Raw genomic sequence first — 15,610 nt, 5'->3', positions numbered from 1 at the left:
TTTATAACTAAATACACAATATTAAAGATAAGTAATGGTATCAGTAGGAGCAGAATGTGTTTTTTTTATTTTTATATTTTTGGAGACAGTTTTTTTTTTTTTCTTTTTTTCGGAGCTGGGGACCGAACCCAGGGCCTTGTTGCTAGGCAAGCGCTCTACCACTGAGCTAAACCCCCAACCCCAAGACAGTTTTGTTTTTTTTTTCTCTTTTTTTTTTTTTTTTTTGGTTCTTTTTTTTCGGAGCTGGGGACCGAACCCAGGGCCTTGCGCTTCCTAGGTAAGCGCTCTACCACTGAGCTAAACCCCCAACCCCGGAGACAGTTTTTTATAGGCTGTGCTGTCCTAGAATTCACCTGCCTCTGCCTCCCAGTGCTGTGTTTAAAGGCATGGACCACCAACACCCGGCCGTGAATAGAATGCAGTATAGCTCACTGAAAAGAAATGAATATACTAGTAGCATACAAACTTTTCTTTCCTTCCTATTTTCTGGTGCTGAGGATTGACAAGGATCTCAAGCATGCTTGGTAGGCATAAGCTCATTGAGTTTCTTCCATCTAATGAAATATGAAAGATAAATGCTCTCTGATCTTTCAAATGTTTTTCAGAGAGAAATTAGGCAACAACTAGCAGAAAAAGCTAAAGCTGGAGAACTAAAAGTTGTCAACGGAGCAGCAGCATCCCAGCCTCCCTCAAAACGAAAACGGCGCTGGGATCAAACTGCTGACCAGACTCCTGGTGCCACTCCCAAAAAGCTGTCAAGTTGGGATCAGGCAGAGGTAATCTTTTATTTTTATTGCTATTTTCACATTTTTCTCTCTGGACTGTGTTCATATTTGGGTTTGTAAAACAAGTTACTATTGAGTAGGTGGCTTAAGTGACAGAAGTTTATATGTCCCTATTTCTCAATTATGGAGGTTTGAAGTTGAGAATCACAGTGCTAGCAGAGTTGCTGTCTGTGGAGAACACTTTGTCACTGTTTTCTCATAACTTTTCTCTCAGTCTTCTTTTGATTTCATCTAACCTTGAATATCTCCAGTCTCCAAAATCTGTCACATCAGGAGTTACAGCCTCAATACCTGAATAGGGCTTTGAGACACAGCTTATTTTTATTCCATATGTTGACGAATGGAATGTTCTTTTTTAGTTTAATTTTTATTTATTTGTGGTTTTGTTTTGTTTTACTTTTTTTTTTTTTTTTTCTTAGAGGCATGTTTTGCTTTGTAGCGCCTGGAACTTTTTTGAGCTGGGGACCGAACCCAGGGCCTTGTGCTTGCTACCACTGAGCTAAATCCCCAACCCCTGGAACTTGTTCTTATAGACCAGAGTGGCATCAAATTCAGAGATTCATCTGCCTCTGTCTCATAAATGCTGCATATGTGCCTGGCTACCACTTAGGGTTAGAATGTTAATTTTAAGCATGTGGTATGTTACATTGTGGAGTACAATATAATTTTCCTTATTTTCTTGTTGGATAAGGCTTGGTCACGGTTGGCAATTGGGTAACACTACTATATTCTTGGCTCTCTTATACACTATTGATCTGTCTCTCTGTCTTTGTTTGCCTCTGTTTCTGTCTCTGTCTTCAAGACAGAGTTTCTCTGTGTAGCCACTCTGTGGACCAGCCTGGCCTTGAACTCATAAAGATGCATCCGCTTCTGTTTTCCCAGTGCTGGATTTATACCACCGCTATCTGGCTTGGATCATCTATAAAGACAAGGTTTCACTGTGTATCCCTAGCTAGCCTGGAATTAGCTATGGAGACCAGGCTGGCTTTAGACTCAGAGATTCTCTTCTCTGTGCTTTATGAGTGCTAAGATTAAAGTCTTATGTCACCATGCCTAGTCCATCATAATTAAAATTTTAAAGCCAAGATAAACTTGTTCTACTCAAAGCTGCCTAGCTATATGTTTCATCTAACTAGAAGAGTTTATTTTTCTTACAAGATTTACTTTTTTTTTTTTTTAATTTTCTTTTTTTTCGGAGCTGGGGATCGAACCCAGGGCCTTGCACTTGCTAGGCAAGCGCTCTACCGCTAAGATAATCCCCAACCCCATTACTTTTAGTTATGTGTAGTCTGAATGTTTACCACATGTGTGCAGCTACTCAGGAGCAAATGTCAGATCCATTGGAATTGGAGTTAGAGGTTGTTGTGAGCTACCATTGTGAGTGGTGGGAACTGAACTCAGGTTCTGTGCAAGAGCAGCTAAATGATCTTAACTTATGAGCCTTCTTGAGCCATGTTTATGTGTTTCTAGAAAAGTTATTAGGACTCAGACCTACCTTTCTCTTGCTCATTTATGGAAATTAGGATGCATGCCAGTCAGAAGATTCATATTCCCACCTTTTCTTTTTGTAGGAAGGGCAAATTAAGATTGTGAATAATTGGTTTTTATTCATTACTTACCTAATCCAGAGGTGGCGGCGGTGGTGGTGGTTGTCTTTTTGAGACAGGGTTTTCCCTGTGTAGCCTTGGTTGTCCTGGAACTAGCTCTGTAGACCAGGCTAGACTTGACCCACCTGCCTCTATCCAGAATCATCTTTTTTTCCCATCATGAATAAAAATCTTTATGAGCTGAATGTAGTGGTGTTCCCTCTAGGAGAGGGTGAGGCAGGATTATGAAATACAAGCCAGTTTCTGGGCCGTCTTACCCCCCTCCCCCCTTGGATATTCAGAGCTGTTTTACATTTTTGGATAAATTACTTAAATCCACTTTAATCTTTCTTCCCTTTGTCTTGCTGCCAAGCTTGATAGTCTGGGTTCCACATAGGACTCACGTCGTAGAGACAGTATACTCCCATGAGTTATCCTCTGATCTCCATGCTTGCTCTTTAAGATAGGGTTTTACTATGTAGCTCTGGCTTGCCTGAAACATTATGTAAACCAGGTTGATTTTTGAACTCAACAGAGATTCACTCCCCTCTGGCTTAAAACACATTTTTAAAAGTATTTCTTTCTTTCTTTCTTTTTTTTTTTCTTTTTTTCGGAGCTGAGGACCGAACCCAGGGCCTCGCGCTTGCTAGGCAAGCGCTCTACCACTGAGCTAAATCCCCAACCCCTAAGTATTTCTTATATAATGTGGATTCCTTCTTCCCCAGAGGTTCTGTGTCTCAAGGATCCAGTTTGGGACGCACCAATTTTCGAGTTGAAAGTCTTGCACTGGAGATGTTGATAGACAAACTTACATAGGTTTTTTTTTTTTTTTTTTTTTTTTTTAAAGATTTATTTATATCTTCAGATACACCAGAAGAGGGCATTGGATCTCTTTACAGATGGTTGTGAGCCACCATGTGGTTGCTGGGAATTGAACTCATGACCTCTGGAAGAGCAGTCGGGTGCTCTTAACCGCTGAGCCTTCTCTCCAGCCCCTTACATAAGTTTTTTAAACTCAGAGTTCTTAGTTGTATATTTCAGGATATCTGTGTGATCTGGAGGTTCTTACAGCTTTGGTTTTCTATGAGGTTATTAAATATACAGCATATAAAAGTAAAAGAAAGCTATACAGCTTCCATTACAGATGGCTGTTCTAACCATGCAGAAGTTTATTGAGTTTGTAGTCTTTAGGTCTGCTTAATTTTGGCATAATTTTTCTTAATAAGTTTTTTAATAATAATATTTAAAAAATCAATCAAAGAACCACAGCAAATAACAGATTGATAGGTGCAGTGGATGAATACAACTTGATTGAATCAGGGTTTCACAGTATTAAGCAGAGACAGCTGGAGTATCCTGGTTAAGAGAACAAACAAAGGTAATGTCTCCAATCAAGGGTGGACTAACACCCAGCAGACCTTACTTGGGCAAAGTGAGGCAGTTAGGTCAGTTCTTCAGGTAGCTTTTTTCCCATGGAGGAGTGAGCTGCCTTTTCTTTCCTGCTGCAGCCAGGCTTCTTATCATGGGGTAAATAATAGGTGTGTTAGCTGTTTTCAAGAACAGCGTTTTTACTCCTGGGCTCCTTTACTATTCTGTCTTCCTTTTACCGCAAAGGGGAGTCAGCCTGAAACAGGATATGTGCCTTGGAAACACTTTGAGACGAACATGCTTGGGTCTGAAATGGAGGTTATTTATTCCTCTTCCAGAGTCAGCTTTTACATGTTTAAGCAGCACATGGCAAGTTAACAATACAATATATAGTCACAAAGGTTTATAATGCAGAATGTGTTTTGTGTATTTTTTTTAAGATTATTTATTTTAAAGTGCATCTGTTTTGTTTGCATTTATGTCTGTATGAGGGTATTGACTCCCTTGGAACTGAAGTTACAGACAGCTGTGAGCCATCATGTGGGTGCTGGGAATCGAACCATGTCCTTTGGAAGAGCAGCTAGTGCTCTTAACTTTTGAGCCATCTCTAGCCTTGTGTTTTAATCTAGTGCTTTTTACATTGTTCCATTGCAAATGAAAACTGTAGATTTTTTTTTTTAAAGATTTATTATATATAAGTATACTATAGCCGTCTTCAAACACACCAGAAGAGGGCATCAGATCCCATTACAGATGGTTGAGAGCTACTATGTGGTTGCTGGGATTTGAATTCAGACCTCTGGAAGAGTTGAACCATATCTCCAGCCCCTGTAAATTGGTTTTGATCATAAGTATTTGCAAGCCAGTAAGCAAAATGATAGTCTTTTTTCTTTTTTCTTTTTTTTTTCTTTTTTTTTTTCCTTTTTTTTCGGAGCTGGGGACCGAACCCAGGGCCTTGCGCTTGCTAGGCAAGCGCTCTACCACTGAGCTAAATCCCCAACCCCGCAAAATGATAGTCTTAACTTCAACTGAGAGATAACATTTATTGGTTTTTTTGTGCAACAGAAAATTTGTAGTTACATCTCTAAGGTGTATCAGTATGTGAAATAAAGTTCCTTTGCTTTTTCAGACCCCTGGGCATACCCCTTCTTTAAGATGGGATGAGACACCGGGTCGTGCAAAAGGAAGTGAAACACCTGGAGCAACCCCAGGCTCAAAAATATGGGATCCTACACCTAGTCATACACCTGCGGGAGCTGCTACTCCTGGACGAGGAGATACACCAGGCCATGCAACCCCGGGCCATGGCGGTGCAACTTCCAGTGCCCGTAAAAACAGATGGGATGAGACCCCCAAAACAGAAAGAGGTAGGTACTTTAGTGGAGTGTAGATGAGTGCTTGGGTGAGGGGTTGGGTGAGGGTTTCAGATTGAGGTCTTTCATTCCTCGTATAAATATAATACAATATAAATAACCAGCTGATGTGGTTATGCCTAAACCTACCCACCAAGTTTATAAAACTGTTTTTCTCTTACTGTCTTAGTACCCAAGCTTAAATCTGTGAAAACCTTTTCTTAATCTTTGACTTTGTGCTGGTGACGTGGCTCAGAGGTAAAGGCTCTTGCCACCAACCAAGCTGGAGGACCAGGGTCTGATCCCTGGGACCCACATGGTAGAAGGAGACCTCCCGCTCCAAAGGTAACCTCTAATCTCCATATGTGTATATCATGGCTTGTGCTCCCCAACACACACAGTAAAGAAATGCAGCACACTTCAACTTTGTTTAAAAGTGTGTTATAGTACTCCGTTCTTTCCCCCTCTTTTGAAGAGGCTGAAGATTTTAGGAATAACCATAAGAGAAGATAAATTTTATGTTTTGAGATGTGAAAAATATGATTTTGTGGGCCTTTTTTTTTTAAAGATTTATTCATTTATTATATATAAGTACACTGTAGCTGTCTTCAGACACACCAGAAGAGGGCATCGGATCTCTTTACGGATGGTTGTGAGCCACCATGTGGTTGCTGGGAATTGAACTCAGGACCTCTGGAAGAGCAGTCGGGTGCTCTTAACCGCTGAGCCATCTCTCCAGCCCTGTGGGCCTTTTTTTTAACTTTTTTTTTTTTTTTCGGAGCTGGGGACCGAACCCAAGGCCTTGCGCTTGCTAGGCAAGCGCTCTACCACTGAGCCAAATCCCCAACCCCTTAACTTTTAAACTTAAAAAACATGTTGTGGATACCATTTCACTTGCCCTCTACTGGTGATCCTCTTTCCTCAGCCTCCTGTGTGTGTGCCTGTATTTAAGTACACCAGTGTTAACTGTTTTTTAAGTATACAATTTAGTGGCTTTAGGCATATTTCCAGTGTTGCACAGCTGTGATGTTGATGCAATTCACTTCCATGTCTTTTTTCAGTGATCCAAACAAGCCGCATTCTTTAGATAAAGGTTTTCCTTTCTCCTATTAATGTTTTGTCTCAGAAATTTGCCCAAATCTAGTGTTTGTTATACAGTGAGAATAGCTGGAACATGGCTTAAGATAAACAGTAAGGTGTAGATGAGAAGTTTGTTTTTCTGTTTCCCATTAGATGTCTATGACTTTGTAGTCATTAGAAAGGAAACAGATATTCTGGGCAAAACTTTAACTGGATCTTTTTTTTTTTTTTTTTTTTTTTTTTTTAGAAATATATTTTTGAACTCAATTAAATTGCATGTGGGAGAAGCAGTGTTTTAAAAGTGGTTAGTAATGTGATTTTCCTGACCCTTTGTCTTTAAAGATACTCCTGGGCATGGAAGTGGGTGGGCTGAGACTCCTCGAACAGACCGAGGTGGAGACTCTATTGGTGAGACACCAACTCCTGGAGCAAGTAAAAGAAAGTCTCGTTGGGACGAAACACCAGCTAGTCAAATGGGCGGAAGCACTCCTGTTCTGACTCCAGGAAAAACACCAATTGGCACACCAGCCATGAACATGGCCACCCCCACTCCAGGTACAAATCTTTGCATCATTCTTTCTCTTATAGCTGTTTTAATTTTTTTTCTGGTTTTTCTATTAAGAATGTGGTTATAAATATGTAGCTGTCTTGATTTGCATTTGCAATGTAAAAACACTCTGATACTAGGACTGATCTTAACTGTCCTGTATCTGGAGGGCCTGAGTTTTGCACTGTGGGACATTAACAGTTTGTGCGTTTTCCGTAGGTCACATAATGAGCATGACTCCTGAGCAGCTTCAGGCTTGGCGGTGGGAGAGAGAGATTGATGAGCGCAACCGCCCACTTTCTGATGAGGAATTAGATGCTATGTTCCCAGAAGGATACAAGGTACTAGCAGTGAATATATGATGAATATGTTGTATTGTGGATATGAGTTTTAAGTATTTATTTAGTTAAAAACGTTGCCTGGTAAATTTGCATTGACCTTGCCAGAATTTATTAGTTTTATATTTTGAGGTATTAGTGCATTTCAGTTTGACAAGCACGAAGTAATTGAATGATGAAATATAGGTGGCGTTAAATATATTTAACATCGACATTTATTAAATATATTTATCATTAGCATTGTTAGACATGATAACTAAGGATATTTGGGCTTTCAGTTTGTTTTGCAATAGGATTAATTGGTGTTTCTTTCAGAGGGTCTTGGCAGATACTTACTTTTCTGTATTTAAGACAGATTTGTAGAGTTCAATTTTAACTATGTTTTATAGTATTTAGTAGTGTTTATGTAAATGATAATATATATGATCTTTTTAATCTATTTCATAAACCACATGTTCATTTCCATTTAAATGAGTAATTGTAGATTTTTGTTCTTAACAGTGCCTTTTGGGAAATCACTGAATTGAGTTTTACAATTTTCCAGTTTTGTTAGTTTGACATGATGGCTTGACAACATGTTGATATTTCAAGCATGAGAATTTCTTTTTTTTCGGAGCTGGGGACCAAACCCAGGGCCTTGCACTTGCTATGCAAGTGCTCTACCACTGAGCTAAATCCCCAACCCCGAGAATTTTTTAAAGAGTGTTTCATGTATTTCCTTCTTTTCCACTTAAATTTTATCTAGCAAATAATATTTTCTATAAATACCTTAACTTTTAGTTAACATCGAATAGTAGGATTTGTTTTCTTGAGGTAAATATGCTAGCTAATAAATTGTAAAATCTATATATGTGCAAATACTGCTCACTGTTGTCTTTGAGTATATAAAGCCAAGGCAGTCCTACTAACATGCCTATCCCTATCTTAGGTCCTTCCCCCTCCAGCTGGCTATGTTCCTATTCGAACTCCAGCTCGAAAGCTGACAGCAACTCCCACACCTTTGGGCGGTATGACTGGTTTTCACATGCAAACTGAAGACAGAACTATGAAAAGTGTCAACGACCAGCCATCTGGGAATCTTCCATTTCTAAAACCTGATGACATTCAGTACTTTGACAAACTATTGGTAAGTGGTGATAGAAAAACTGAAGTATTGCTTGTTGTTTGGGAGTTATAAATCATGAATTTGATGTATTTTAAATTTTATTGTAGGTTGATGTAGATGAGTCAACACTTAGTCCAGAAGAGCAAAAAGAAAGAAAAATAATGAAGTTGCTTTTAAAAATTAAGAATGGTACACCTCCAATGAGAAAGGTAAGATCTATTATTTTTTTTTTATCAGGACAGGGTAGCCGCTGGCTATCTTGGAACTCATTTTGTGTAGAGCAGGCTGGCCTCGAACTTACAGAGATTTGCCTGCCTCTGCCTCTGCCTCTGCCTCCTGAGTGCTGGGATTAAAGGTGTGCACCACCACCTCCCAGCTTTTTATTTTTTATTTTTATTTATTTATTTTTTTTGGAGCTGGGGACCGAACCCAGGGCCTTGCGCTTCCTAGGTAAGCGCTCTACCACTGAGCTAAATCCCCAGCCCAGCTTTTTATTTTTTTAGACAGGGTCTCTACACAGTCCTGGTTGTTCTGTGATTTACTAGGTAGACAAGGTTGGCCTAGAACCTGCAGAGGTCCACCTGCCTCTGCTTCCCAAGTGCTCAGATTAAAGATAATGCATCACCTTTATTTAATAAAATTGGGGGTGTGTACCACATCTGATTCCTAGTCCTAGTGTTTGATTTGTTATATTCATTATTTTTGTTGGTTAAACTATCCCAGGCTGGCCTGAAACTCGTAGCCCAGGCTGAATTTAGACTGATAGCCATTCTTTTTGCCTAGTTACCCAGGTAGTGGAATTAGCAGAATAAGACATGACACTCTGCTCTGCTTCCCTTTTGACTTTGTATATGCTCTCTGATAAGTTGCTTAGCGTGATCTTAGCTTGTTCAGGCAGGACTGAGCTTTGGAGCCTCTTATCCTGGAGTACTGGTTGGGATTACACACTCATGCTCCAAGCTCAGTGAATTTAACTTCTAATCAAAGGAGTTTTTTGTTCTGATAAGGATATGAGATGGCTAATTCTTTTTGTCCTTGACAGCTTTAAAGTGTTTAGAACTTAGAGGTAATTAGTGGAAATTATGACTTGTAACAACCAAATGTGGCTTGAACATAGAAGAAGGTTGTTCAGGCAGAACTAAGGCATATGGTTTAAGCTTGTATAGATAGCTCCATAGCTCTACTAAATTATCCTTTTCTTTATTTAAAAAAAAATCTTGGGCTGGAGAGATGGCTCAGTGGTTAAGAGCACCCGACTACTCTTCCAGAGGTCCTGAGTTCAATTCCCAATTCCATGTGGTTACATGGTGGCTCACAACCATCTGTAAAGAGATCCGATGCCCTCTTCTGGTGTGTCTGAAGACAGCTACAGTGTACTTATATTTAATAAATGAATAAATCTTTAAAAAAAATCTTATTTATGGGCATGTGCACATGGAGCACAGGTAGAAGGTCAGGATAACTTGTAGGAATCAGTTCTTTCTTTCTATTGTGTGGGTTCTTAGGATTGAACTCAAATGATCATTAGGCTTGGTGGCCTGCCATTACCCTTTACACCCTGAGGAAGGAATCTTGCTAGTGCTCTAAGTTACCCCTTTTTCTTTTATGCTCATCTATTTTTTACACACATGCATGTGTGTGTGCATGGTGCATAGATATGTGAAGGGGACAGGTAGGGTCGTGCTCCAGGATGCTTCAGAGGACGGCTTTTGGAAGTTGTTTCTCTCCTTTCATTGTCTGGATCTCAGGGTTGAAGTGGAGTCGTTAGTCTTGCGATAAGCACCGTTATCCTCAGACCTCAACTGCCACTAAATTAATTGCCCCCTTTAAATGAGCTGATAGTGTTGAACTTAGACCATTAGAGTTTGAATATTAAAAGTTTACAGAAATGAATTCAGACGACTGTATGTAAATTGTCTACAAAAGTGCAAATTATATTATTATTCCTGGTGAAATTTGCCACTTTGGAATGTGTGTTTGCTCATAAAAAATAACTTTCTTTTCCATTGATTTTCCTCAGGCTGCCTTACGTCAGATTACTGATAAAGCTCGAGAATTTGGAGCTGGACCACTGTTTAACCAGATTCTGCCTCTATTGATGTCCCCTACACTTGAGGATCAAGAGCGACATTTACTTGTGAAAGTTATTGACAGAATATTGTATAAACTTGATGACTTGGTGCGGCCATATGTGCACAAGGTTGGTTTGTTCTCTAGTGTTGAATGGTTTCACTTTTATTTTTCTGGTTCTATTTTGCACTGTGTGGAATATGGAAGTTGTTATTCTCGTGTGTGTGTGTGTGTGTGTGTGTGTGTGTGTGTGTGTGTGTGTGTGTGTGTGTGTGTGTGTAGCCCTGGCTGACCTAGAACTTGTTCTGTAGTCCAGGTTGCCCTTTTGAACTCAGTTCCACCTGCCTCTGCCTCCTGAGTGCAGATTAAAGGAATGTGTCACTACTGCCAGAGAATTAAAACTCTTTAATCTATTTCTCCATTAACAAATGTCTTTGATAAATTGATGTGGAAATGTAATTCTTTCTTTTTCCTTCATTCAGATTCTTGTGGTTATCGAGCCACTGTTGATTGATGAAGATTACTATGCTAGAGTGGAAGGCCGAGAAATTATTTCTAATTTGGCAAAGGTATTCACATTAAATTCCTAGAAAAGGAAGTTTGTCTTTCCATGGGTTGAGGATTAATGGTACTAACTAAAGCTGCTGTTGTAACTTTTCCTTTTAGGCTGCTGGTCTGGCTACTATGATTTCTACCATGAGACCTGATATAGATAACATGGATGAATATGTCCGAAACACAACAGCTAGAGCTTTTGCTGTTGTAGCCTCTGCTCTGGGCATTCCTTCTTTATTGCCTTTCTTGAAAGCTGTGTGTAAAAGCAAGAAGTCTTGGCAAGCGAGGCACACTGGTATTAAGATTGTACAACAGATAGCCATTCTCATGGGCTGTGCTATCTTGCCACATCTCAGAAGTTTAGTTGAAATCATTGAGCATGGTAAGTGGTGATGTGTCGTTTATAGATCAGCTGTCCTGATAGGGGCAGGTGTATATGTAAAATAAATGAAAGGCTTTCCTCACACAAACATTATATTTAGAAATGGGGTTTGTAATATTTTCTGTTAACAAATTGCCTTTGTCTAAATTATATGTACTGCAAAATAAATTACTGCAGTTTGGATACATGGTTCCATACATTGCTAACATTTGGATTGCATTGTGAAAATGGTCTGGGTACCTATTCATAACCGTCTGATTGTATAGGTCTCGTGGATGAGCAGCAGAAAGTTCGGACCATCAGTGCTCTGGCCATTGCTGCTTTGGCTGAGGCAGCAACTCCTTATGGTATTGAGTCTTTTGATTCTGTGCTCAAGCCCCTATGGAAGGGTATTCGCCAACATAGAGGAAAGGTAATCTGCGCATTAGATCTGTTTCTGTTGCTAGTCATTAAGATAACCCAAAATTAATGTACTGATATGTGTATATGTATATATTTTACTTTTAAATAGGGTCTGGCTGCTTTCTTGAAGGCTATTGGGTATCTTATTCCTCTTATGGATGCAGAATATGCCAACTACTATACTAGAGAAGTGATGCTAATCCTTATTCGAGAATTCCAGTCTCCTGATGAAGAAATGAAGAAAATTGTTTTGAAGGTAAGGAATTAGTAGTTCAGTTTGTGGGCACATGTTTGTTAGCACACTGTGCATGTGTTAGGAAGTTCAAAGAGATCTTTATAACAAAACAAAACAAAACAAAACAAATCTATGTTTCACACTATAAAAGTTATTGCAGTTTGGATACATGGTTCAATACATTGCTAACATTTGGATTGCATTGTGAAAATGGTCTGGGTACCTACTCATAACTGAGTCTGATTGTGTAGGTCTCGTGGGTGAGCAGCAGTTGTGTTTGTCAGTGCTGCATTTGATTTCTTTTTTAATCTTTTAGGTGGTGAAACAGTGTTGTGGAACTGATGGTGTAGAGGCAAACTACATTAAGACAGAGATTCTTCCACCTTTCTTTAAACACTTCTGGCAGCACAGAATGGCTTTGGATAGAAGAAATTACCGACAGGTGACCTTTAGTATTATAATTTGATTCTCTTTTGATTGTCTTTTTGACAATTTCTTTACCTGCTTAAAATGCATATTACATACTGTAATTTGCTTTTGACTATCTTTTTTTTAAAAGATTTACTTATTTATTATATATGAGTACACTGTAACTGTCTTCAGACACACCAGGAGAGGGAATCCGATCTTATTACGTGAGCCACCATGTGGTTGCTGGGATTTGAACTCTGAACTTCTGGAAGAGCAGTCAGTGCTCTTAACCGCTGAGCCATCTCTCCAGCCCTGCTTTTGACTATCTTAAAATTTATACTTACATATACTTTACTGTGACCAGAGATGGAATTTTTAATTTTAAGCCCATTCTTTCTGTTTGATTTGTCTTTTGTCTGAGATAGGGTCTCACAAAGATTTCTCTACTAGAAATCCCACTGTAGAACTCAAACTGACAGTTCCATCTGCTGCTCCCTTCCATGTCCTGGGATTAAAGGTGTGCCTGGCCACACCTGGCCTCTTAAAATCTTTGTTTGTTGTCCTTTTTTTTTTTAAGATTTATTATTTTATATATAAGTACACTGTTTTCAGACACACCAGAGGAGGGCATCGAATCCTATTACAGATGGTTGTGAGCCACCATGTGGTTGCTGGGAACTGAACTCAGGACCTCTGGAAGAGCAGACAACAGTACTCTTTTTTTTTTTTTTTTTTTTGGTTCTTTTTTTTCCGGAGCTGGGGACCGAACCCAGGGCCTTGCGCTTCCTAGGTAAGCGCTGTACCACTGAGCTAAATCCCCAGCCCCGACAACAGTACTCTCCCCCCCTCCCCCCCCCCAAGAGCTGGGGACCGACGGCTGGGGACCGAACCCAGGGCCTTGCGCTTCCTAGGCAAGCGCTTTACCACTGAGTAAATCCCCAGCCCCTGACAACAGTACTCTTAACCACTGAGCCATCTTTCCAGCCGCATCTCTCCCCCAACCCCTCCCCCTCTTTTTTTTTTTTTTCTTTTTTCTTTTTCTTTTCTTTTTTTCCGGAGCTGGGAACTGAACCCAGGGCCTTGCGCTTGCTAGGCAAGCGCTCTACCACTGAGCTAAATCCCCAACTCCCCAACCCCCCTTTTTAAAGCATACATTTAATGTAAAATTTTGATTAATTAGTACATTTGAAACTTTTATGTTTTTAGTTTTTATGTGTATTGGTGTTTTGCTTAATGTGTATCTGTGTACCATTTTGTGTGTGTCATGCCTGCAGAGGCTAGGTCATCAGATCTGGTTTTGGAGTTATAGTTAGAAGCCACCATGTGGCTTGGGTCCTCTGGGAAGAACCCAACCTCCACCCCCAGTTCTCTAACTGCTGAGCCTTTTGTTGAGCCCAACCTGTGTATATGTTTATATTATGTTTAAACTACACTCATTTACTTGGTCTGTATATATGCCCTGGGGCATGCATGTGTGAAGAGGGTTAGAGAGCAGAGAGCAGGGGGTTATCAGATTTGTTGGCAAGTGCCTTTTACCTCAAAGGTTTGACCCCTCTCTACAGCCCTGTTTGCTTGTTTGTTTGTTTCTTTCTTTCCTTTTTTTTTTTTTTTTTGACAAAATTTTACTTTGTAGCATAAGCTGGTCTCAAATCTTCGTCTCTCTACCTCACCCTCCCATCTCAGCAGTACTAAACTGTAAGTCGATGGTTTTATCTGGTAAATTGAAGCTTTAGCTAGCTGAAACAAGCATAGTTTGAATTGTTTTGTTTTGGAGATAGAATCTTAAGTTTTGAGCTGGCCTGGACCTTGATATCTAATCTCCATCCAGACTGGCATTGAATGTGAAACATCTGCTTCAGTCTTTTGAGAGTCGGGGTCATAGGCATGAACCAGCATATCTAGGTGCTCTCATACTGAAAGCTTAGTAAGCTTTATTTCCTTGGAAAAGTAATGATTTGAAGGGTTTTGTTTTGTCTTTTAGTTAGTCGATACAACTGTGGAGTTGGCAAACAAAGTGGGCGCGGCAGAGATCATATCTAGGATTGTTGACGATCTGAAGGATGAGGCTGAGCAGTACCGGAAAATGGTGATGGAAACCATTGAGAAAATTATGGGCAATCTAGGTGCAGCGGATATTGACCATAAACTTGAGGAACAGCTTATCGATGGCATTCTCTATGCTTTCCAAGAACAGACTACGGAGGTAAGGGCAGCCAACCACATGTGTGGGTGAAAATGAGAGATTTGGGGGTCAGTTGTCTCCTTGCACTACGTGTTTCCTGGGGAATGGGCATCAGGCTTGGAAGAAGGCACTTTCCCAGCTGACATCACCCTAACAAACTTAATTATTGTGGCATTTTGATTGACTTTCATATATGTAGAAAACCTACTTTTTACAGCAGATAGCCCTTAAAAGACATTTTAATGACCAATTTTCCTCAGTTTAACAAATGTTCTTTTTACCTTTGATTTTTTTGGTTTGATTTAAAAACAATTGGGATGTTTGGGTGGTTGGAAAAGGTTAGATGTTATTTAACAATGAACTTTTGGTTAAAACTAAATTCTATATTTTTAGTGATTTTTGTTTTTGTTATTCTAAATATAACTTAACTGTTCTCTTTTAGGATTCAGTAATGCTGAATGGCTTTGGCACAGTAGTCAATGCTCTTGGCAAACGAGTCAAACCATACTTGCCTCAGATCTGTGGTACAGTTTTATGGCGTTTGAATAATAAATCAGCAAAAGTTAGGCAACAAGCAGCTGACTTGATTTCTCGAACTGCTGTTGTCATGAAGACTTGTCAAGAGGTAATCTTTTCTACTAGATGAATCTTTTTTGAACAAGTGGCTTAATGGAAAAGTAACATCTTTAATGTTTCTTTTATTTAGGAAAAACTGATGGGGCACTTGGGTGTGGTGCTGTATGAGTATCTGGGTGAAGAGTACCCTGAAGTATTGGGCAGCATTCTTGGAGCACTGAAGGCTATTGTAAATGTAATAGGTATGGAATTTGCTAGCCATGTGAGGGTTTGGCCTTTTAATTTTCTTTGTGTTTTGAAAACAAAATATAAAGTTGTATTTAGGAGTTTGTTTTTTAATCTTCTTTTCTTGAGCACTTTAGGATTGTCAGAATGTCACAAAAATCTCACTCATTATTGTCTATTTATAGTTTACCTAGAAATGTTAAAGGAGGGCTGGAGAGATGGCTCAGTGGTTAAGAGCACTGACTGCTCTTCCAGAGGTCATGAGTTCAATTCCCAGCAACCACATGGTGGCTCACAACCATTTGTAATGAGATCAGGTGCTCTCTTCTGGCCTGTAGTCACATATGCAGGCAGAATGCTGTACATAAAATAAATAAATCTTTAAAAAAAAAAAAAGAAATGTTAAAGGCG

General features: G+C 39.6%; 1 protein-coding gene across 2 annotated transcripts in view; it reads left to right on the top strand.

Annotated features, from left to right (window-relative positions):
* The window catches only part of Sf3b1 (splicing factor 3b, subunit 1), a 39,895-nt gene that overhangs the window by 15,420 nt on the left and 8,865 nt on the right, over positions 1-15,610 (top strand). For both annotated transcript variants that reach the window (NM_053426.1, XM_017596654.2), the window contains 15 exons: positions 606-776; positions 4,869-5,106; positions 6,514-6,726; positions 6,938-7,059; positions 7,985-8,182; positions 8,269-8,370; positions 10,182-10,361; positions 10,714-10,800; positions 10,898-11,168; positions 11,435-11,580; positions 11,680-11,826; positions 12,122-12,247; positions 14,198-14,419; positions 14,841-15,023; positions 15,105-15,216. In NM_053426.1, the coding sequence (NP_445878.1) occupies positions 606-776; positions 4,869-5,106; positions 6,514-6,726; positions 6,938-7,059; positions 7,985-8,182; positions 8,269-8,370; positions 10,182-10,361; positions 10,714-10,800; positions 10,898-11,168; positions 11,435-11,580; positions 11,680-11,826; positions 12,122-12,247; positions 14,198-14,419; positions 14,841-15,023; positions 15,105-15,216 (2,518 nt within the window). The remainder of the gene's footprint in view (positions 1-605; positions 777-4,868; positions 5,107-6,513; positions 6,727-6,937; positions 7,060-7,984; positions 8,183-8,268; positions 8,371-10,181; positions 10,362-10,713; positions 10,801-10,897; positions 11,169-11,434; positions 11,581-11,679; positions 11,827-12,121; positions 12,248-14,197; positions 14,420-14,840; positions 15,024-15,104; positions 15,217-15,610) is intronic.

This window comes from Rattus norvegicus, chromosome 9, assembly GCF_036323735.1.
Source record: "Rattus norvegicus strain BN/NHsdMcwi chromosome 9, GRCr8, whole genome shotgun sequence".
NCBI classification, from domain to species: Eukaryota; Metazoa; Chordata; class Mammalia; order Rodentia; family Muridae; genus Rattus; species Rattus norvegicus.
Note: the sequence above shows the minus strand (reverse complement) of the source record. Positions and strands in the feature narration are given on the sequence as shown.